General features: G+C 38.1%; 1 protein-coding gene, 1 long non-coding RNA gene and 1 pseudogene across 7 annotated transcripts; 2 read left to right on the top strand and 1 right to left on the bottom strand.

Annotated features, from left to right (window-relative positions):
- Nucleotides 1–4,565: 4,565 nt before the first annotated feature.
- LOC148851116 (uncharacterized) lies at nt 4,566–5,194 on the top strand. Its single transcript, XR_016098594.1, has 2 exons — nt 4,566–4,687; nt 4,789–5,194. It is a non-coding gene; the product is annotated as an uncharacterized LOC148851116 (long non-coding RNA).
- Nucleotides 5,195–6,982: 1,788 nt separating this feature from the next.
- Nucleotides 6,983–9,135, top strand: LOC148851117 (pentatricopeptide repeat-containing protein At1g08070, chloroplastic pseudogene; annotated as a pseudogene). The gene has a single exon (XR_016099338.1). The product of XR_016099338.1 is annotated as a pentatricopeptide repeat-containing protein At1g08070, chloroplastic pseudogene (transcript).
- Nucleotides 9,136–10,000: 865 nt separating this feature from the next.
- On the bottom strand, nt 10,001–14,656 carry LOC148851118 (uncharacterized). 5 transcript variants are annotated; one of them, XM_088945193.1, is made up of 5 exons: nt 14,318–14,656; nt 13,561–13,618; nt 13,214–13,381; nt 11,163–12,064; nt 10,001–10,190 (listed from the first exon to the last, which is right to left on the bottom strand). In XM_088945193.1, the coding sequence occupies exons 1-5, from the start codon at nt 14,366–14,368 to the stop codon at nt 10,185–10,187; spliced, it is 1,185 nt and encodes a 394-aa protein (XP_088801319.1). In that variant the 5' UTR covers nt 14,369–14,656; the 3' UTR covers nt 10,001–10,184. The 5 variants fall into 5 exon arrangements, with proteins under 5 accessions (XP_088801319.1, XP_088801323.1, XP_088801320.1 ...); XM_088945197.1 differs by having other exon boundaries at nt 11,163–12,854; nt 14,318–14,540; XM_088945194.1 differs by lacking the exon at nt 13,561–13,618 and having other exon boundaries at nt 14,318–14,454.
- Nucleotides 14,657–22,161: the final 7,505 nt, after the last annotated feature.

Below are 22,161 nucleotides of genomic sequence, written 5' to 3' on the forward strand. Positions count from 1 at the left end.
CTGAGGTTGTTACTGCAATCATATTGGTGCGAGACGTGGAGCACTTACATTCAATTCATTACACGTCAGCTATATATGGCCCCACATCTAAGGTCATCAAACGATTGGTTGCTCCTCCGGTTATGTCTGCTTTTTCATTTTTGCTGAGTGTCAATTTACTAACTGAACTTTAAAATACAATAATCTAATACCTGAATTTTATTTATGTTCAGTGTCATTGAAAAGACACAGATGTCCCTTAAGTTTCATCTAATTTTCTTTATCACATCAATCCTAAAACTTGATGCTTTCAAAATGAGAACGATATCAAAATCGACGACCGGCTATAAGACTGCCTTTCACTGTACGCAACTCCCCCTAAAGGCAATTAACATCTCGAAGCGCTTTTGTCCCTCTCGAGAATGCTCGCCTACACGCAGAAACCACGATCGTCGAACACCCCGACCAGCAAGTCTCTGGATCAACCACATCAAGTACTGAACAACTATTAGGTACCTCATGAAATCAGGTACAGCGCTCCCTGAACCAACCACTATCTGACGATGACTGTTCACCGTCACTGTTCATCGTCTCCTTCGTTGAACAGCGGCGGCACTCCTTCTCTTCTCCTATACGGGATCTCGAAACCACCAGCCACCTCGACCTAATTCATGATGAGCCCAACCAGGATCAAACCGCTGCTGAAATCTGCACTCCCTGATCAACCACATCAGGTACTGAACAGCTATTAGGTACCTGCTGAATTTGACGAGATGGTGCGGATGGATCAAACCACTTCTGAAATGAAAGACACCACTACTTCGCCTCTTTATTGGACCGCCAGCGCGAACACTATGCTCTGTGACGAAGATCAGCTGCAGCTTCTAATGTAATCGTTTTTGGTCATGTACCAATTTTTTTTGTGATGTATCAATTATTGGTTAAATACTTCGTAATTTGACCTGCTCCCAGGTGGCCTGTGACTCATAGGATGATGGAGCTCCTTGGTGGTGAATTGCCAGGTGGTGAGCCACTTGGTGGCGAACTCCCTGGTGGTGAACTACCTGGTGACAAGCTCCCTAGTGGTGAGCTACTTGGTGACGAGCTCCCTGGTGGTGAGTTACCTGGTGACGAGCTCCCTAGTGTAGTGCAACCCGATTGCCCTCTACATGAGATGATATGCTCCTCTTTGCAGATGGTAGGAACTGAGGGACCCGCAAGAACTGAATCAGAGGACCCGGGGGTGTTTACTCGGCGGCCACTCTGATGGCTAAGTTAGCACTTTGATAGTAGAAAGCTTGAAGATGATATTAGAGAAATGAGAGAGCTAGAGAGTAGGGGTTACCTCCATTTTTTATACTCCTCCCTCTTTAGGGGGTCGGAGATCTTATATAGCCGTGTCCTGACAAATTTGGCGTAACTGCCTCTGATTCTCTGTCGTAGTCGTTACTTGCCAGGGCTAAGCTGGTGGGCGCAGGTAACCGTTGCAGGGTATGGCCTTGTCAGACATGAGGCGTTGTCAGAGTTGGCAAGCACGATGCCACCTGGCCAGAGACGTGGGTGAAGTCTCCAGATCTGGTAGGTACAGTTGCCAGGTAGGAAATCTTCCTACAATACGCCGAGCTGCTCTGCAATGAGCTACCTTGCACCAAGCTACTTTTCACTGAGCTACCAGTAATGTGCCGAGGTGCTTGTACCCGAGGCAGGTCTTCGTGGCCTAATGGCAAGCTGCTTGTAAGTGGCAAGCTGCATATAAGTGGCGAGCTGCCCCTAAGTGGCGAGCTACCTATGCTGAGCTGCCTATGCCGAGCTACCTGTAAGTGGCAAGTTGCTTGTGAGTGGTGAGCTGCCTCTAGGTGACGAGCTGCCTGTAGCTAGCTCGAGCTGCACATAATTGGCATGAGATGCCAGGTGTCATAATTTCACTGGAGAGTCAAATCTGCTCTCATCATTTGCCCCCCACTCCCGAGGTGAGAGTAACTCGGCGAAGGGAGTAGGTTTCTCCTTTTGGCCAGTAAGTCAACGAGCTAGTAAGCGCTAACCCAATTTCTTAGGCTCTGGGAGTTGCCTATAAGGTCAGGAGGTCTCCACCAGTTCAATATTTTAGCCCTTAGGCTCTGGAGGCAACTTATAGTCCACTTTTGCTGATTTTGACCATGTTGAAGTAGCGACTGGGTCTTAAGCAGTAATGTGGCCCGTAGGCTTTGGAAGCGACTTGTAGTCCACTCTTCTTGAATTTGCCCATGCCGAAGAGGCAACTGGGACTTATGTGGTGTCGGGCTGATCAGGTGTTGAGCTACCTGTGAGGTGTCAGGCTGACCGGGTGCCGAGCTGACCGGGTGCCGAGCTACTTGTGAGGTGTCGAACTGACCAGGTGCCGAGCTACTTGTGAGGTGCCGAACTACCTGTGAGGTGCCGGGCTGACCAGGTGTCGGGCTGACCAAGTGCCAAGCTACCTGTGAGGTGTCTTAGAGCTATGATTGTGTTGCATTAGCCTCGTAATGCCGGTCACCCACTCCTACAAGAAGCTACTTGGATCTTGACCTTCGGGGGCAGTACTACAAACTTTAGGTCACCAGCTCACGCGGGAGCCTTGGAAGGCTCGACCAGCAAGAGCGTCCATGCAGTCTGTTGGTCGCCAACTCCTGCGGAAGCCACGAAGAGCTCATCTTAGTAGAGGGGACCTTATGAAGAGGACTGATGAGGTTTTATCTAAATTGAAAGTAAAGTTGGTAGAGCTATTTAACTTGTTAGCTCCTTGTATAGTCTTTGAGTTCATACAAAATGGAAACTATAAAGTGAGAGCTTCAGTTTCTAAAAAGTGAGGACTTAGCTTTTTGGGAGGAGAGGACTTGGCTTTTTGTAGGATGAGAACTTAGCCTTTATAGGATGAGAATTTAGCCTTTGTAGGATGAGAACTTAGCTTTTTGTTGCTTGTTCCCACAGATCGACGCCAATTGATGTAACTGTTTGTGGTCGCGTACCAATTTTTTTTGTGATGTACCAATTATTGGTTGTACTTCGTCATTTGACCTGCTTCCAGGTGGCCTATGACTCAGAGGATGATGGAGCTCCTTGGTGGCGAACTGCCTGGTGGTGAGCTACTTGGTGGTGAACTCCCTGGTGGTGAGCTACTTGGTGACAAGCTCCCTGGTGGTGAGCTACCTGGTGACGAGCTCCCTAGTGGTGAACTACTTGGTGACGAGCTCCCTAGTGGTGAGCTACTTGGAGATGAGCTCCCTAGTGGTGAGCTACTTGATGACGAGCTCCCTGGTGGTAAGCTATTTGGTGACGAGCTCCCTGGTGGTGAGTTGCTTGGTGACAAGCTCCCTAGTGTAGTGCAAGCCGACTGCCATCTGCATGAGATGATCTGCTCCTCTTTGCAGACGATGGGAGCTGAAGGTCCCATCCTCCCTATGAGAGATGATCTGCTCATCTTTGTGAACGGTAGGAACTGAGGGACTTGCGAGAACTGAATTAGAGGACCTGGGGATGTTTACCCGGCGGGGCCACTCCGATGGCTAAGTTAGCATTCTGATAATAGAGAGCTTGAAGATGATATTAGAGAAATGAGAGAGCTAGAGAGCAGGGGTTACCTCCATTTTTTATCCTCCTCCCCCTCTGGGGGGTCGGAGATCTTATATAGCGGTGTCCTAACAGATCTGGCATAACCGCTTCTAATTCTTTGTCGTAGCAGTTACTTGCCAAGGCTGAGCTGGTGGGCGCAGGTAACCGTTGCAGGGTATGGCCCTATCAGACATGAGGCGTTGTCAGAGTTGGCAGGCACGACGCCACCTAGCTAGAGACGTGGGTGTAGTCTCTAGATCTGGCAGGTACGGTTGTCAGGTAAGGTCTTCCTGCGATACGCCGAGCTGCTCTGCAATGAACTACCTTGCACCGAGCTACTTTTTACCGAGCTACTTTTCACCGAGCTGTCGATAATGTGCCGAGGTGCTTCTACCCGAGGTAGGTCTCCATGGCCTAATAGGAGGCAAGCTACTTGTAAGTGGCCAACTGCCTGTAAGTGGCGAGCTACCTGTGGCCAGCTTCCTATGCCGAGCTGCCTGTAAGTGGTGAGCTGCCTATAAGTGTTGAGCTGCACTTAAGTGGCGAGCTACCTTTAAGTGGCGAGCTACCTATGCCGAGCTGCCTGTAAGTGGCGAGCTACCTGTAGCGAGCTGCCTATAAGTGTCAAGCTGCCCCTAAGTGGCGAGTTACCTATGCCAAGCTACCTATAAGTGGCGAACTGCCTGTGAGTGGCGAACTGCCTGTAGGTGACTATCTGCTTGTAGCTAGCTCGAACTGTCTAATTGTCAAGACGCTGCACTTAGTTGGCATGAGGTTGTAGGTATCATAATTTCAGTGGAAGGCCAAATCTGCAATCATCAGCTTCGGTTAATGCCTAGAAACTCATGGAAAAGGAAAACTGGTTTTTCTTCCTTAAAGTTATTGTCGTTGTTGTTCTTGCTGCAATTACTGTTATTATGAGCTATCATCAGTACAGCCATTTCATCGGTAAATCATTCTGTGGAACTCGTAGCAAAGTCCCCCCACTCCCTCGAAATAATAATTTAAATAACCATCCTCACAAAACAAATTAAAAAGAAAGGAGAAAAGGGAAGTCGAATTTTGAGAGAAGATAAAGTAGAGGGATAGACAGATGTGAAGAGAGGGAGATGGAGAGGGAGAGGAGCAATAAAAAGCAAAGGTTGGGTTTCTTCACTTTCTGTGTTTCATTTCATGGGTTCCGTGTTCTGTTTATGCGCTGCATCTGTGCTAGTGTTTTATGGCATTTTTGTGTTGTTGCAGAGAGAATACGAGATGGTGCAGGATTTGATCCGACGGGATCCGATTATGGAAGATACCACAATTCTAGCATTAAAAAGCAAAAGTTCTGTTCTGCTCTGCTCTGCCTCTGTGCTCGCCTACACGGGATCTGACGCATCCAGTAGAGCGAAGCAGCCAGCGACGAACCGTCTGGGTTCTTTTTCATTTTGTTAAGAAAGAAGACGACGAAAAGTGTATTTTATTTTCAAGGATAATTTGATATTTTTAAGTCTTATATCGCAGGCTACGTGATATACAAATTTACAGTCCATTAATCGTAGGCATTAGTTTGTTGTAAAATGAAAGTCCCGATATTAGATAGTCGCATTTTAAAATCCGATACTAAATTGACACTCGGCCAAAAATATAGATTATCTATCTAAATTTTTTCTTAAAAAATAATTGAAATTTTGTTCGATGCCCAATTCGATAAAAAAGTAAATGAAAAGGGAAAATCCATTGAAAATAAAACCCTCATTTCTTCTTCAACCAGGGGAAGAAACTATTTATAATAAGTCCTTTCCTTCTTCAGTTGCAAAGAAATATGCAGAGTTTTATCTCATTCTTCAATCGTAGAGAAACATGTAAAACCCTATCCCAGAGTCAATAATAAGAGAATGCAATAAAAGAACTCCAATTTGATTTTTTGGATTTTAAGACCATAAAACCCTTGGGTGGTTTGAACGGTGAATCCATAAGGACTAATCAGAAGGGTCAAAAGAGACCCAACCATCAAAATCCCTCCTCCGAACTAAACTGTTGATCGTCTCCATTCTTCAAACCATTTTGCAGTCCGAAATGAAAATCAGACACATCACAACATATGAGAGTTAGATGAGGCACACACGAGCAAATAGATGGAGATGTTAGACATGAATACCTTCCACCCATTGTCTGATTTTATGTGACTGTTCTAACCCAATTCTCCTCTAGTGTGTGCTAAGTTAGGGTTTCTCAAAGCTCTTGTGAAAAAAGAACAATGGGAATAAAATGGATCAAGAAGAAACATAAGAAAAGGCTATAGAAGTTATTGGAGGAACGTCTTTCCTCAAAACTCGCCAAAGACCTGGATACAATGATAAAGATGAATGAAAAAGAGAGAAAAATCATTACTGGCTTTAAAAAACGAATTTGTTAGAAAAACATGTTTTTCTCTGAATTGAACAAGAAGAAAATTCCTGATTTTTATTGCCGCATCATGTTAGCTAAAAGTAGCAGCAAGGGAGGAGGGAGAAGATAAATAACATAACGTTAAATGAATGGGGAAAAAGAAAAGGAGAGAGAGAGAGCCAGGAGATCTTAATTTGCCGCCACTATTGGTGGTGTTCGAATATGATGAATGTAGACCTGGTAAAAAGTTGACTCAATCCGCGAACCCGACCCAACCCAATTCGAAAAAATAGGGTTAGAGTCTCATATTTAGTAACCCGAGTGCGAAATGGCTTGACCCAACTCAAAAAAAAAAATTGGGTTGGGTTGGGTCATGGGTCAATCCGCTGACCCAATTGTCAAGTCTAATTGAGATTTTTTATACATTGTTAGAAGTTTTCACTCTTTAATTTTTATTATTTACTCTTTACTTATTATTGTTACTCTTTAAATAGTTAAAAATTCAAGTTTTTATTTTATATTTAGAATTTTAAGGTTAATTTTTTTAATTTTGACATTTTTCATATAATTTTTCTTTATTTTTTTTTAAATTTCAATTATTTTTTAGAATTACCTGAATTGACCCCTGGGTCAAGCCTAATCCGAACATTTAGGGTTAGGGTCTAGCATTTGACAAATCCACCCGAAATCAACTTGAAATAACTTGACCCAACCCGAACCTGACCCACCCAACCCGATTGCCAGGTCTAGATGAATGGTTTCAAATTTCCAATTGAGGAATTTAAGAAAGGGCAAATTGGTCTGAAAATGTTGAATTTTGTTGTCCTTTTCAGTGTTTATGTAATTTCATTTTAAACGTTTCTGATTTTGTCAATATATCAGACTTCATCAATTTTTTTTGTAAAAAGCCCTTTGGGTTTACATTAAACTATTTATAAAGAAAAAAAAATTTCGTGTTTTATTAGCTCAGTTGGTTATGGCGTCGTGTTAATAACCATGGGCCAGTCTTTGGCTGACAAAATTATAAGGTTACACCATGAGGTGATAGACTTTAACTTTTATTAATATATGTAATGACAATAAAACATAATTATATTAACTTTTTCGCGCCATGAGGTGATAGACTTTTTTTTTGGGGGGGCAAACACCATGAGGTGATAGACTGATGAAGGTGAGAACAGCTCTCCAATCATCAACATCAAACGCATGCTTGATCACTGAAAGAAATAAGAGGCCAGAAGACAAATGCATCTGCTTATTAAAATCTACTGTTCGTATTCGCCAATTCAATCAAATCCTTGCGCAATTCTTCACAAATGGGTTCAAAAATTCAAGCTTTCTTGCGACCAAGCTCATTGATTTCTGCAACTCTGCTCGCCAGATGCATCTAGCCTCTTCTATTTTTCATCAAATCCCGCACCCGAGCTCTTATTTGTGGACTTCCATGATAAGAGGATTCGCTCAAAATGGACATTACCACCAGTCTATAGTCTTCTTTGCTGATATGTGTCGACAAGGTATTGACCCAAATCACCTTACTTACCCTTTTGTTCTTAAATCTTGTAGTGGTTTGGAGGCGTTCCTAGAAGGAGAACAGATTCATACTAACGTAATGAAGTATGGTTTCCAGTCGGATATTTATATCCTGAACTGTCTCCTGGATATGTATTCGAAATGTGGGTTCGTTGATGAAGCACGCCGTCTATATGATGAAATGACTGAAAGGGATATCGTCTCTCATACCTCGATGATTTCAGGATATTTTAGTATTGGTGATCTGGCTTCAGCTCGATTGATTTTTGACCGTGTTGAAGGAGCTGATGTTGTTCTTTGGAGTGCAATGGTTGCCGGGTATACTCAGAATCGATGTCCTAAAGAAGCTCTGGATATGTTTGATCAGATGCAGAGTTTGGGACTAAGACCAAATTCAGTTACTATGGTCGGTGTTATTTCCGCTTGCTCTCAATTAGGAGACATTGAGAGAGGAAGACGGGCTCATGATTACTTGGTTAGGACTGGCATGGAAATGAATACTGTGGTTTCCACGTCTTTGTTGGATATGTATATTAAGTGTGGTTTTATCGATGAAGCTCGCGAACTGTTTGATAGAATGCCAAGAAAGGATGTTGTGTCTTGGAATGCTTTGATAAATGGATACACCAAGAACGGTTATTTTAAGGAGGCCTTGGAAGTTTTCAATACGGTGCAGGATTTGGGATTAGAGCCTAACAAAGTCACATTTCTAAGTGCACTATCTTCGTGTGCTGAATTAGGAGCAATTGAAAAAGGAAAGGAAATTGAAGAGTTATTGAATATGTCGGAACTTGGGTCTGATCTGTCAATAGATACTGCCCTCTTAGATATGTATGCAAAATGTGGAAGCATTGCAGAATCCTATAATGTTTTCAGGAGAACTTTTCCTAGGGATGTTGTTATGTGGAGTGCTATGATTAATGGGTTTGCTACTAATGGGCACTTTAAAGCAGCGATGTCATTGTTTGGGGGCATGTTGAAAGAGGGGATGAGGCCAAATAATTTCACCTTCTTGAGTCTGTTGATCGCATGTGCACATGGGGGCTTAGTTCATGAAGCATACGAGTATCTCAATTCTATGAACATAGAATATGGCATTTCACCAAATATGGAACATTATGCTTGCATGGTTGACCTCTTAGGTCGAGCAGGACTATTAGAGGATGCTAAACAATTTATAGATGGCATGCCAATTGAACCTGGTATTAGTGTATGGAGATCACTACTTGGTGCTTGTACAACCCACAAGATCACTAAAATTGGGGAGTATGCTGCTCAACATCTTTTTGAATTGGAGCCCAAGGATGATGTAAACTATGTGCTTTTATCAAACATATATGCAGCCTCGGGCAGATGGGAGGATGTTGAGGATACAAGAGCAGCAATGAAACATCATAAGGCTCACAAGACTCCTGGATGTAGTTGGATAGAAAATGGTGGAAAAATCCATGAATTTCTTGTTGGAGGCATGCTCTCTGGAATGGAGCTACAATAACACCAGACTGATCATGATTGGTCAAACAAGGGGATGCTAATCAAATTATAACCTTATGTTAGTATTGGTAAGACCGAGCGTCCCTCTTTAAACATAAGAGTTAAATTAAAATGGAGATGTAGATGTGCATGAATTATTTGTTGAAGAGATGAATCAAACTAGCAGCAGGCTGAATTTACAAGCCATTGAAATATGGAGGACCAGAAATGGCAAGAAATCTGGATTTCTTTGTTAACTTAAGCCAAGGGTTTTGTCAACGTCAGTGGCCCAGTTGGTACTTTGCTGCTTTGTTGCAGCAGAGACCCGGGATCTATTCCCATTGCCACCAGGGTTGGGGGGTTTTAAGGGGATGGGGGATGGGCTATCCCCATGGTGTAGCCCACTGTCAATTTGCATGGAACAAAAACAAAAAGCCCAAGGATTTTTTTTTTCAATGAGGCTGGCCATCTTGAGTGCTAGTAGTATGTTAAGTGCTGAAAAGACTCCCAATCTGCTAGTAACAAAGAACACTAGGCAAATCACGGTTTGTGCCACCTGTCCAAACACTTGAGAGTTCTCAAAAAACATATGCAGAAATACATGTTCATGTGTTGAGGACTGGTGGAACAAACCCATGAGGTGCCTAGCATTGTTTGTTACTAGAAGATCTGGAGTCACAAAAGGAGGGGCTACTCAAGAAATGTTCTTTCAAATAAAGCTCACAGTATGTATTAATATTTATTACGTGATAGAGTTTATAAAGTGAACTCAAAAAAGAACAGAGTTAGTATCTTTGATAATGCCATAATGGAACCACCACCAATCCAGGAGATAGGGATTTCCAGAAACAACTTCCCAGTAGGCAGAGATGGGCAAGCCAAGATTACCAGTGAATGGAAAGTGGTAACCATCATTTCTGTTCTGCTATTCCTGTAAAGTCCCCTTTCTTGCATCATGTTTAAAAACAGTGCTCTTAGTTTCAGAGGTTAGGGTTTGTTGAACTATAATGCAGTTTTTTTTGGTAAGTTTGAACCATAATTCAGTTCCTTAACAAAGTTTTTCAAATGTTTCTTAAAATTGGTGGGCTAAAACATAATCATATTAGATAATTAGCTCTGAAAGCAAAGGACATGAAACACTTCCCAGAACTCTAAACTTCATGGTTGAGTTACAACAATTAAACAAATAATCAAGCAAGAAAGTTACAACACAAGTTTCCACGATGCCTCAAGCATATCATTCTTATCTCTGATTATTGTGTTCAGTCCTGCACCAAATAGGAACACAATGAGAAGGTATTATATGAGACACTTTACCACAGGAAAAGATGGATCAGGATTTCTCCAGTTGGCAAATATGATCATAGAGAAGAAAGACCAAGACCATTTGTTAACCATAATATAAGGTCAGAATCATGCTAAGGTTACTGTATTCAAATATCCTCTGTCACAATTGATAAGCTTGGCAAACTATTTCTTGAATATACAATTTTCTGTTTTGAATTCCTTATTTTCTTAACCTTACAAGTAGGTATTGTATCGATGTTACAATCTTGTAGCAAATGATCACTTGTGATAGAAATGCCAGTCGATGTCCAAATAGAGACATACTATCAAGTGTCAAGCAAATGACTATATCAAAGTAATGGTCATCTATTGGACAATGGCCTTTTAGATTTCAAAAGGGAGAAAAATAGATGGTCTAGAGCTCAAAACCATGCTTCCCCCTGGACGGTCAGCTATTTCTTTACCTCTGCACCTCATCTAATGTTTACATACCATCATCTTCATTGAATGCAATGATTATAGACCCTGAAGTATGGTTGATCCTTTTGCAATACTTTCCAACCAAATGTTCTCGGGGTGAAGAAAGCCATGGCAGTTCCACTATTTGGTTACTGAACTTAGTAGAACAAGTTATGTTTTGTCGGACAAAGCACATTAGTGTTTTCAACAGTTTTGCCACACAATATGGAGAATCAGTTTGGAAGCCTCCTCATGTCTTTTAATGTATTTGCAAGGCAACCTTTTCCAAATATACTTCTATTTTGTCAGCATAATTTAGTTTCCCCATTCAAGTAGTTCACTCGTAAATAAAACTTACAGAGTTCTAAGAAGGAAAAGGATATGATATAAGTTCTTGTATGCAGTAGGGAAGAGTAAGGTATATTAGCAAGAGAGAACGCAATTAGATAAAATGCCGCATGCTTAATGAATAAAGTATCCATGGAAAGAGGTACCTCATCATCGTTGTCATCCGAGTTTTTGAGGCGTGTGTTACCTCCCTCCCTATTGAAAGGCAATTTCATAGGTCCAAATGGGGTATCAACATCAAGACAACCTTTCATAGAATAACCGGTTCCCCTTCCTCTTATCATTTCCCACATTGCAGACCCAAAATCCTTTGGCTTGAATGTGATTGGAAGCTCGACAACCCCTTGACCTTTCTTACTAATATTTGCTGACTTAGAAAGACGGGCTCCCCCTATGCTCATATCTGCAAGCCAGACCTCGCACTCCAAGGAGTTCAACCCCAAATCGAAGTCATTCTCATTGTCTACTTTCAGGTGAAGGGTTGCACTGGTTTCCTCCCAAGAAAACTGATCGAACTTTACTTTCTCCAAATCCACATTAGGCTTGTAAGGCACAGGTATCTCTCCGGTCTTCTCCATGGGCAGTGTAATGTTCCCTATAACTGGCACATCAACAATAAGCTCAACAATAACCTTGTAAGGAATTATACTACCCGACTTAATGTCATCGTACGTTTGCTTGATATCATCATAGATCAGTGTCAATGGGATCTTAATGGTTTCTGATCCATGGGCATGGACGGTCCCTGCATCCGGGATAAGGCCAGAGACGAGCTTCCTGCCATCGCTTTCAACTGTGTAGTTGATGTCAACAAGGGGAATTGGGATTGGATTTAGGTTCGCGACTAGGACATCAACAACAAGGTCAGCCTTCTTTAGGTCTATAAAAGGAATATGGATGGCCGTGACATCGGCAGTGGGCTTCCCAAATCCAACGGCTTCTTCAATTTTCTCTCCAATGTCACTGATAAATTCCTTCACCTTTCCAAAGAAACCTCCTTGCTCCTCCTCCCCTTCCTTTGTCGTGGGTTTGTCCTCCGACGACATTACTTGAAAAACAAAAGAAAAGCTTAGCAAATCCTGTTCCAGAAACACAATGAAATAGAAAGGCTTGTCAATAACAGTTCTCCCTTTTATCACCATTAGAATTCATTTGTTCTGTTATTTTCCGACACTCACAACTAAAAAAAAAATACAAGATAATGAGAAATTCCCAGCCCAAGAAGTATTGGAGAAAATAAACAAGACAAACGAATTCATGGAAGATTAAGATTTCTACAAGGTTCAACAACGTAATAGATGGATAGATAGTATAAATTGAGGAACAACAATAATTTCCGCGGATGAATGCAGGGAAATGATAAGGGCTTACCTACTCCTTTTAGTTCGTCCAGAGAACAGAGTAACCTTATTGTGATTGATCAGGATATCGAAGGAATGCCGCAGACAAAATAATAAGACCAACACATAACGGGAAAATGCTTGGTTTGCCGCGTTCTTACAAGCGATTGCGATTTTATTGGAAATCAACCCTTAAATGGGACCAGCAATTAACAAACTTCTTCCGAGGAAGATCACATCAGCTGCAATCTGACACGTTAACAATCTACTAAACAAACCTCATGCTTTCGGTACGTGACCCGATGTTTTCCAACTTCAATTTTCGTAGTTGCCCCGCACGAGACACGAGTGGCCACTGCCCAGTGCTCTTCGTATGCGCACCACGAGTCCGGATCCGACAGCTAATGTGATGTAGTTCTACATCAGTAACATCTCGCCAAGAAGCACTAGGGAGATGTTCTCAATTCACGGCTGCTGTTGAGACTGGTTGTTGAAATCCTGTGTTGGGATTCCAATCATACATACGTACGTATACTGGAAATATATTTCCACGAGCTTATCAACTTTACATACATACTAGCGAGATGCCCCTGCGTTGCAGGGGCTAACGATAAGGTACTATCTCTCTCACAATTTGAAGTCATTACTTTAGAAAATATTCACCATGGGTTAATCGTTGGAGTATATGTGCATTAATAGGTTTAATGCATTTATTATAAAATAATGTACAAGAAATTAAACTAAAATATTTGAATGGAATTAAAACAAAAATATTAAAAAAAAACAACAATACTACAAAATATGAGTAATAAATAAATACAAACGAAATTAATAAGCTTAATGCATATGTTGCCCACCATTATTGGCCGCTAATGGTCTGTGCTGACTTGATAATAGCTTCCGACGAGGTTCTTCGTAAGGGCATGGCAGCACTGCATGCGAAACGTTCTCTAGAATACATATTCTGGGAATGTAGCTCCCCAAGAATGACAGCAGTAAGGAAATAAAACCCATAACCATAAGCTCTACAGATTCACCAGAATACAGTTGATCAGCCATTGTGATTGTGATTGATGCACCAACCACCCAGGTCCAAGTGGAAAATTACTAAGTGGAAAGGAAAACAGAGTTTCTTGAAAGAACAACAGAAACATCACAAGTCAAGAAACTTTTTTTTCTTCCCCTGTTCAACAGCAATTCTTACCAGTTTTAATCTTCTCAAGAGCTTCAAATAGAGACCTCTTGCGTTTTTTTGTAAACCACTGAGTTCAAAACAACACAGAACCCACGACCAGTAAATAAAAGAACCAGGTAGTAGGCTACTAATGTGAAACAGCACTTGGCACCTAAAAACTGAGTTGAAATTTGAAAAAGGTAGGGAAATAAGAAATTTTGTACACTCTGTCAATTTATGAAAGGAGAAAAGGACAGAAAGGAGAGATTACGAATCACCAATCTCCTTCTCCTCTACAACAAACAAGAAAGAATAAGGAAACACAGAAGATTCTATACACAAGGAAATTAAAGCATGCCAGAAACCAAGCAAGATAGGAAATAAACAGACTACAAAGCCAAGATAAAAAAAATCTAAAATAGAAGAGCAAGTACACAACTCGACAAGTTCAAAGGGAAAATCCCAAGGCGGTCTTCTTTCAACTAACTATAAAGTAGAAAAACATTCGTTTCTTCTCTTGGAAACAATCCTCTCTTTTTTGGCATAAACCATCTAAATATAGACAAAACTAAAGAAAAAAAGAGCAAAAAAACTAAAAAAGATTCTAAAAGAAAAAAAAAAAAAAAAGAAGGCCAGTCTATGCAACTCGAACTCAAGATACAAACTAGAAAACCAGTAAAAAAATAAAAAGGTACCGATTAATTTTCTTCAGAAACTCAAGTGAGAAACACGAGAGAAAAAGAAGAAAACACACTCTAATTATAGAATTAAAAACGACAGTAACTGCCCTGGGTGTCTGATTAAGCTGCCTATGCTGAGAGTTTCCGTCTCCCGCCATGCTTAATTAAAAGGAAAATCCCAAGTAGACGAGTTTCACAACTAATCTCTGTGACAGTACTTCCCTGTATTAATGGGGTTCCAAGCATTAACTGAAGATTCAGAATCCAAAGACAGAGGGGGGAGAGAAGATTGAGAGCAAAGGTTGAGAAGAAGACGATCGATGAGAGAATAGAGTTGAGAAAGACGATCAACGGAAGAATAAAGAGGACAGTACTGGAAACTGCAACGCGAGGTGAGAGGACGGTACTGGAAGCTGTGAGGAACCAGGGAAAAAGCAATCAATTTCACTAAGACACGTATCTTTCATGCACTAAATTATAGGGAGAAGACAACACACGAAAGAGATTTCACGTGACGTTCGGATACCTCATCCTGGTAGAAGAGATTTTTGCACGTGAAAAAAATAATCACGTGTGGATACCTTATCCTGCAGTAAGGAAAGGCCACGTCTTCTTAACGAAGACCCTTCCCGCCTTAGTATTATAATAGATATGACTATACGAGAGATATTCTCAATATAGATCCATGCCAGCATTGAGCATTGGGATATCTCCCCATGAGGCCATGACAAATGTGGAAGGCATTCCCAATGCATGTTGGGGTGGGGCGTGTGTGGGGTGCGCTAACTTAAATGAAAATTGAAAAGCAGAGAGAGAGATTGCAGACTGTTGTGGATCACCAACAATGTTCTCATCCCCTCACAAGTACTTCTTCATCCACCACTTTGTATTGCATCCCTAGCCTATTATTTGTATTTGGATCTCCAACGATATCTGACCCGCTATAATGTTGCTCTTTTAGATAGGAACTTTAGCCCGGAGTCGTTAGCTTTATTGGCCACCTTGGACTCTTTTGAAGTTCATGTTGTATTCCGGATCTAGTAGGCACAATATAGTAAGCACGTTTAATGGATACTTAGATAAATATTCTTACAACATTTAAAAAGTGGTTTTGAATCTTTTTCAAGGGATGGGTGGGAGTACTGTGCCTACATGATCCAGATTGTTTCTATACTAGCGGGGACCTGGGGAAAATCTGAAAGATTTAATAATTTTATTTAATATTAATTATTATTAAATTAATAATTAATCTTTTTTATTAATTATTTAAAAGTATTCAAAATTATTGTTAATATCTAAAATTTTAATAATTGTATTTTTATTTAAAGTTGATTTACAGAAAATAATTATTTTTAATTTAATATGAATAAATATTTTTAATAAATTTATTTTTATTAATAATTTATAGTAATTTTAATAATTTTTATTATTTTTAAATGAAATTTTGATTAACTTTAAATAAATAAAAATAATTACAAAAACTAACATTTTTATTAATTTCACTAATAATTAACAATTATATAGGAATGACAACGGGTGGATTCAGGGCAGGGCACCGGCATCCCTGTCCTTGCCTCATCGTCAAGACACCCTACCCCATTCCCGCCCTGTCCCCAATGTCAAGCGGGTTCAAGACAAGACAACCACTCCTCAATGTTGAGCGAGTTCAGGGGCAAGGGACCCCCACTCCTCATCAAGGATGGGGAATCCTCGAATTTCCCCGCCTTGTCCCTAGTATTGGGTGAGTTCAAGTAGTGGTGTAAACAGGTCATGTTGGGCCGAGCATTGGGCCAGGCCAGGCTAGGCCGCAAACCGAGCCAAGCTATGAGAGATCCATTTAAAAAATGAAAAAGATGTTTAAGTTTTTATTTCATATGATTTTTTATGTATACAATTGTTTATATATATATATACAATTAGACCTATTCATGGGCCATGTAGCCCGACGGCCCAGCCCAGCCTGACCTGTTACTTTTCACGCTTGGACAAAATTTTAGGCTCGTGGGCTCGAGCTCGAGCTTTCTCAAATAAGCCTAGTCGGATACTATTACATATATAAAACGGTATGTGCTTCTTAAATTATTAATAAATATCAATTTACTATTAAGAAATATAAATTAGTTTATTAATTTATTAAATTATTACTAAATTAATATAATGTTAGCTTATAAAAGTATATTGAAAATAAGACATTTTGTGTATAAATCAGGCTTTGGGCTTAGGCTCGGGCGAGCTTTGGGCTTTATATAAGGGTTGGGCTTTGGCTCAAGATCTAGGGCTGATGGTCAAGTCGGGCTTGGGCTCAGGCATGCACATTTTTTGTTGGTAAAGATACCAGTGTTAATTATAAAACTATAATTTTTTACAAATTAAAATTTTTATTTAATTCTAGTCTAGTATAAATATATATATTAATATAAAATTTATTATTTAAATATTATATAATAATATTTACCACATATGCATAAAACTTCCAAGTTGAGCTTATTAAGGGTTGTTTAGCTTGGGCCCTATCCGCTAAGGCTATCATTGGATTCCAAAAGTTTGATACCCAATTAGACTTTGGATCTAGTTATCCCTAATAATGTGTGGGCATGGTGCGTATCTCAACTAGACCTAACTCAAAAGAAAATAATTGCTTGATCTTACAAATTTATAGACCTAATTGGGTTAGGTTAAGCTATAAACGATTTGTTACTTTTTATTATTAATTATTAAAATATTGTTAACGGCTAAAATTTTATAATTATTAAATTATTGTATCTATTTAAGATACAGTAATTAATGGAAATTATCATATTTTCAGAAATATTGATAATTTCTTGGCTAAAACTAATTAAATGTAATTTTCTACTATTTATAGCTTAAATTATAATTACTGCTAATTATAGTTTAAAAATAATTGTTGTTAATTATATTACCATTAATAATGAAATTACATTATTTTTAATTATTATTCAGTATTTTTTGTGATAAAATACAATTAATTTATTTTTTTAATTATTTTTAGTATTTTAATTAAGTTATAGGTTTTTTAGAATTTTTTTGACTTTTAATTAATTTTTGGTGTTCTTTCATTATTATTCAGTATTTTTTGCATATGAGTATTTTTCAATAATTTCCAGTATTTTCATCATTTATTTTTGAATATTAGTCACTACAAAATTAAATTGCATTTGTTTTCAGTAAAAATAATTAAATAACTAAATAAATACCATAGTATTTTAATTATTTTAAGTAAATACCCTTGTTAATATAAAACATTGTTAATTTTCAATATTTTTTAATTATTTTTAGTATTTTAATTATGTTTAGTTTTTTTCAGAATTTTTTGATTTTTAATTAATTGTTAGTATTTTAAAACTATCAATTAATATTTTTTATTAGCATTTATTAAGGTCTCAACTCATAAGTTATCTAATAATATTATTATAACTATCAATTAATTTTTTTATATTTAAATTTCTTATTTTCTATTAGCATTTATTAAGTTGGATTTTTAAGTGGAATTGAAACACATTTTTAATATTTACTAAGTTTTGATAATATTTATTTTTAGTGAAAATTTAGTGGATTTTTAAATTAATAATTTTTTGATTGTTTAACTACAACCTATTTATATTATTTGATTTATATCATGGTTTTCAAAACCAGACCGGACTAGAAAAATTGGGAACCGATCAGGTGATCGGTTCCATTTTACCCCAGAACCGTTATTTCACCAAAAACTGTTGATTTGGTCAGCAAACTGCTGACCTAGGCTGTCAAACCGTTTGAACCGTCCAACGATTTTGGCCATTTTTTAATTTTTTGTTTGAATGGGCCATCCGTTCAGTTTGAACTAGGGCTGTTCACGGGTCGGGTTGGGTCGGTTTACTGCGGTTTTTCCAACCGACACGACCTGGTCGGGTTACCTGACATAGAAACCGAAACTGACCCAGTGTTAAGCAAAACCGACTTGGTCGGTTTGAGTCGGGTTGGATCGGTTTGGGTCGGTTTCGGTTCTAAGTTCATCCCTGTGATAAAATCTTGCTAATTTTAAAAACAGTCATAAATTGAACATCATTTCAGCCATCTCCTATGATAAAATTTAAATGAAAAGTTAATCACAAAAGTTGTTCATTAATCACTATTCACTAATCCAAAGTTTCTTGCAACCATTCAAAAACTAGGTGGCCTAATGGGCTTTGGAACTTCATGTTTGAACTAGGGACTAAGTCGATTCGGTTCGAGTCGGTTTTGATTTTCTTGTGTGAAAACCGAAACCGACTCGAACCATCGGTTTAGGAATTTGCACAACCCGAAACCAACCCGTGTTGATGAAAATCCGACCAACTCGGGTTGGGTCGGCCCGGGTTGGTCGGTTTGGTCGGGTTGGGCCTTCTTATGAACAGCCCTAGTTTGAACCATCACACCGTTCGATCCGGGAACCAGACCTCTAACCGGTTGGTTGTCTAGTTCGGTTTTAAAAACCTTGATTTATATTATTACTACTCATACTCTCTCTCTCTCTCTCTTAAATGTAATAATAACATGCATTAAAATAAGAGGCCTTGGAAAACCCAAAGGTCTCTCTCTAATAGTGTATAGTTTTATTAATCTATATTACTATTTTATATTTTTAAAACAAAAGAAATAAAAAAATACAAAAAATGAAGAAAATAGGTAAATAGATTCTCTCAGATTGAAATCAGGAAAGTTAAAAAAAATCAAAATAAAGAATTGAAATTGGAAGAAGATTGGCACGTCCAAACGTCTGGCATTCCAACTTGTTAAACGAATTAATAAGAAGGGTGGAAGGCGTCTTGGAAGCTTAAATGTCTCTGGCCTTTCATTGGGTTTAATCACAATTATGTGGAATAAAAAAAAAGAAGAAAATTCAAAAATAAATAAAAAAATTAGAAAAAAAGAACTATACTGACATGGCAGGACCAGTTTTAAATTGTATTCATCCAACGGGACAAATATGGTGAGAAAGGGACTTCATCGATGCATTGTTTTAAAAAGATATAAGTCTTGCTGAGGCGAGGCACTTGACGGCACTATAAGTCTTAAGCCTTTCTAAGAGTAAGGAGTAAGACTCAAGCTCAAGCCATAAGATGTAGGTTGAAGCATAAAAAGACTTAAGCCTCAAATAACAATTATTTAGTGATTTAATGCTAAAAATATATTTTATTCATATTTTATAATTCAAAATATATGAAAAAAGCACTTTAATAATTATTGGGCAAAACAAAGAATAAAAATAAAAAACCAATGGGACAAATAAAGTTCTATTAGTTTTTTTTTTTTTTTTTTTTTTTGTTGTGTGTGTGTGTTACAAGAGGGTTCAATGCAGAAAAAAATAAAGGCCAATCAAGTTCTTAGTTTCCCTTGGATAAATCAAGTAGGGTTTTTTTTTTTATTAATCTAAATCTAACATCCCTAGTTTGTTATTTATCTTATTTCTTTTCTTAATGGATTTACTTTCTTTTTATTATTTATTATTATTTTTTTTGCATATCAACTAAGTTGTTTCCTTTCTTCTAAATTGGTTATTTGAATTATTTGAAAACTTTGCATTTTGAAACATGAAATATAAAATTTTATAATTGTTAGTTTAGTTGATTAGTTATTTATTTAATGTTTAAAATCAGAACTTATTGCATGTAACTTCAATTTCATGGATATTTGAGGCTTATGCCTCACCTTTTTGGGCCTTTATGCCTCAACTATGCGTTTAGCCTTTTAAAACCTTGGATTGATGGTATTATTTATCATATTGTAATTTATTAATCACATCCAAATTCCAAACTTTTTACCTCTTATTTTGAATTTGTTGTTCTATGAATTATCACTTATTGGTACTTACCTATTCATCATGGATGGATTTCTAACCAAGCCAATGGCTTTTATAGGAAATAGTGGGTTGTAGCTAGGGGTGAGAATTGTTCGGTTAAAACCGAAAACTAACTAAACCAACATTTTTTGTTTCAGTTTGTTTGGTTCAGTTAATTTGGTTTTAAAATTTTTTTGTTTGGATTTTGGTTTTCAAATTTGGTTAACTGAAAAAATAGAATTAACCAAAATATATTATATATATAATATAACATATATTATTAATATGTAAAACAGAATATATTAAAATATGTATATATAATATTAAAATATATAAATATATATATATTATATAATATGTATTAGTATAATATTAATAAAATTCGGTTTTAACCAAAATAACCGAAAACTGAACCAAAAATTCGATTTTGATTTTTTTTTTGGTTTTTAAATAATTTGATTTCGGTTCGATTTTATATTTTAAAAGTTTCATCTTTAAAAATTCTATTTCATTTTTAATCAAATAAACCAAATGCTTACCCTAATTGTAGCTTGGATCCAATCATTTCTTTAACATGACGATGATGATGAATGTTCCCACCGGCCTACAAATTTAGAAAAGTAGAAAACACTTCCACCTGTACTTAGGTTGGGGGATGATGGACCCCCTGGTTGTATGGCCCCTTGGAGCAATAAAACTCAAAGTACTTCTTTTATTCGACCCGGGGAGAGTAGATCGGGATTCGGGATACCTCTGCAGTCTGCATATGGGTTCACTGCTTATCACTATCATGGGAATCTCTGGTGACACTCAGGATCTGCAGCTTATATGAGTCTGATCGAATGTCCTAGCAAGAAAATACCTTCCAAAACCCTATCGACATGACCTAACACCGCATATCTCATTGGATGTGTTTTGTTGGAAAGATATCCCAACTCTGCTTATACACCACTGTGTACCACTAGCATTGCTAGGTAATCAATCACAAGTGAACACACACATGAGGCCCACATGCTAGTATGTATATCAAGCAGTGACATACATGTCCACTAGTATTGCAATACACAGACAGCGGTGTGAGACATTGACGACACTTGAGATCAGGTCATATCATTTTTTGAAATCTAAAACTAACTACAACTAATTTAGATTTTGGCTGCCAAATGATACGTTGATCTACAACCACATGCAACGATAATAATGTTGGAAAGCTTGAGGCTTGACTGTATGGATTAATGTGCCACGTGGTAAAAGCCTGTGAACAGCACAAGCTGTTAAAAGTAGATGGCCAAAGTTTTATCTCCTTCATCCTCCCCCCGGTTTTATTGAATGAATTAGATAGATTTTATTTATTCCATTAAGAAAATAAAATTATCACATTAATAGCCTTCCATTAAAATCAAATAGTCATTACCAACTGCTATGTATAGTTCTTTCCAGGTAATAAGGCTCGTTGGTTTGCAAACTATGTTAATGAGTAAGAGTGCAAATCGACTGAGTTGTAAGTAAATCCTGATTTACTAAAAAGAACTCAAGAAAAAATTATAATATTACAATAGTCAGAGTTGATTGGCACAAGTGATACCAGGGTGGAGGTTGGGTGACGGAGTCCCAGACCGATCCGGCACATCATTTTTCATCCTCATACCGTTAAGTTTGGACGGACCCATGTTCGAGAATAACGCTTATTCGGGGGTAGGACCACATAAATAAGTATTTATTTGCGTTTGGGAAGTAAGCCCAAATAAATGCTTATTTTCAAGAATAAGTAGGTGTTAAAAAAAGCTTAAATTTCGAATGTATTTTTAAGTACTTATTTTTCTTTGGTCCACCACATTATTTTGAAAATACCTATACTACTTTTATTTGAAATAAGTGTTTTTTTACCAAATACTCATAAGATTTTATTAAAATAAACACTTATATTTATCAAATTAGCAGAGCAAATCGTTCAAAATACACGCCATATCCATCCCTCATCCCTCGAATAATTGGCCTCAACACCTAAAGTGCCTTAAAAAGGCTAAAAAGGACCCAAGCCCAGTGGAACCATTCAAAACCATCACTGGTAAAATCCATTATCCATCTCATGAGCAATTAGCCCGAAGGCCTTATTTTAAGTGCATAAAAAGG

Source organism: Nelumbo lutea, chromosome 5 (genome assembly GCF_056320005.1).
Source record: "Nelumbo lutea isolate HS-2025 chromosome 5, American lotus-T2T, whole genome shotgun sequence".
Taxonomy (NCBI): domain Eukaryota; kingdom Viridiplantae; phylum Streptophyta; class Magnoliopsida; order Proteales; family Nelumbonaceae; genus Nelumbo; species Nelumbo lutea.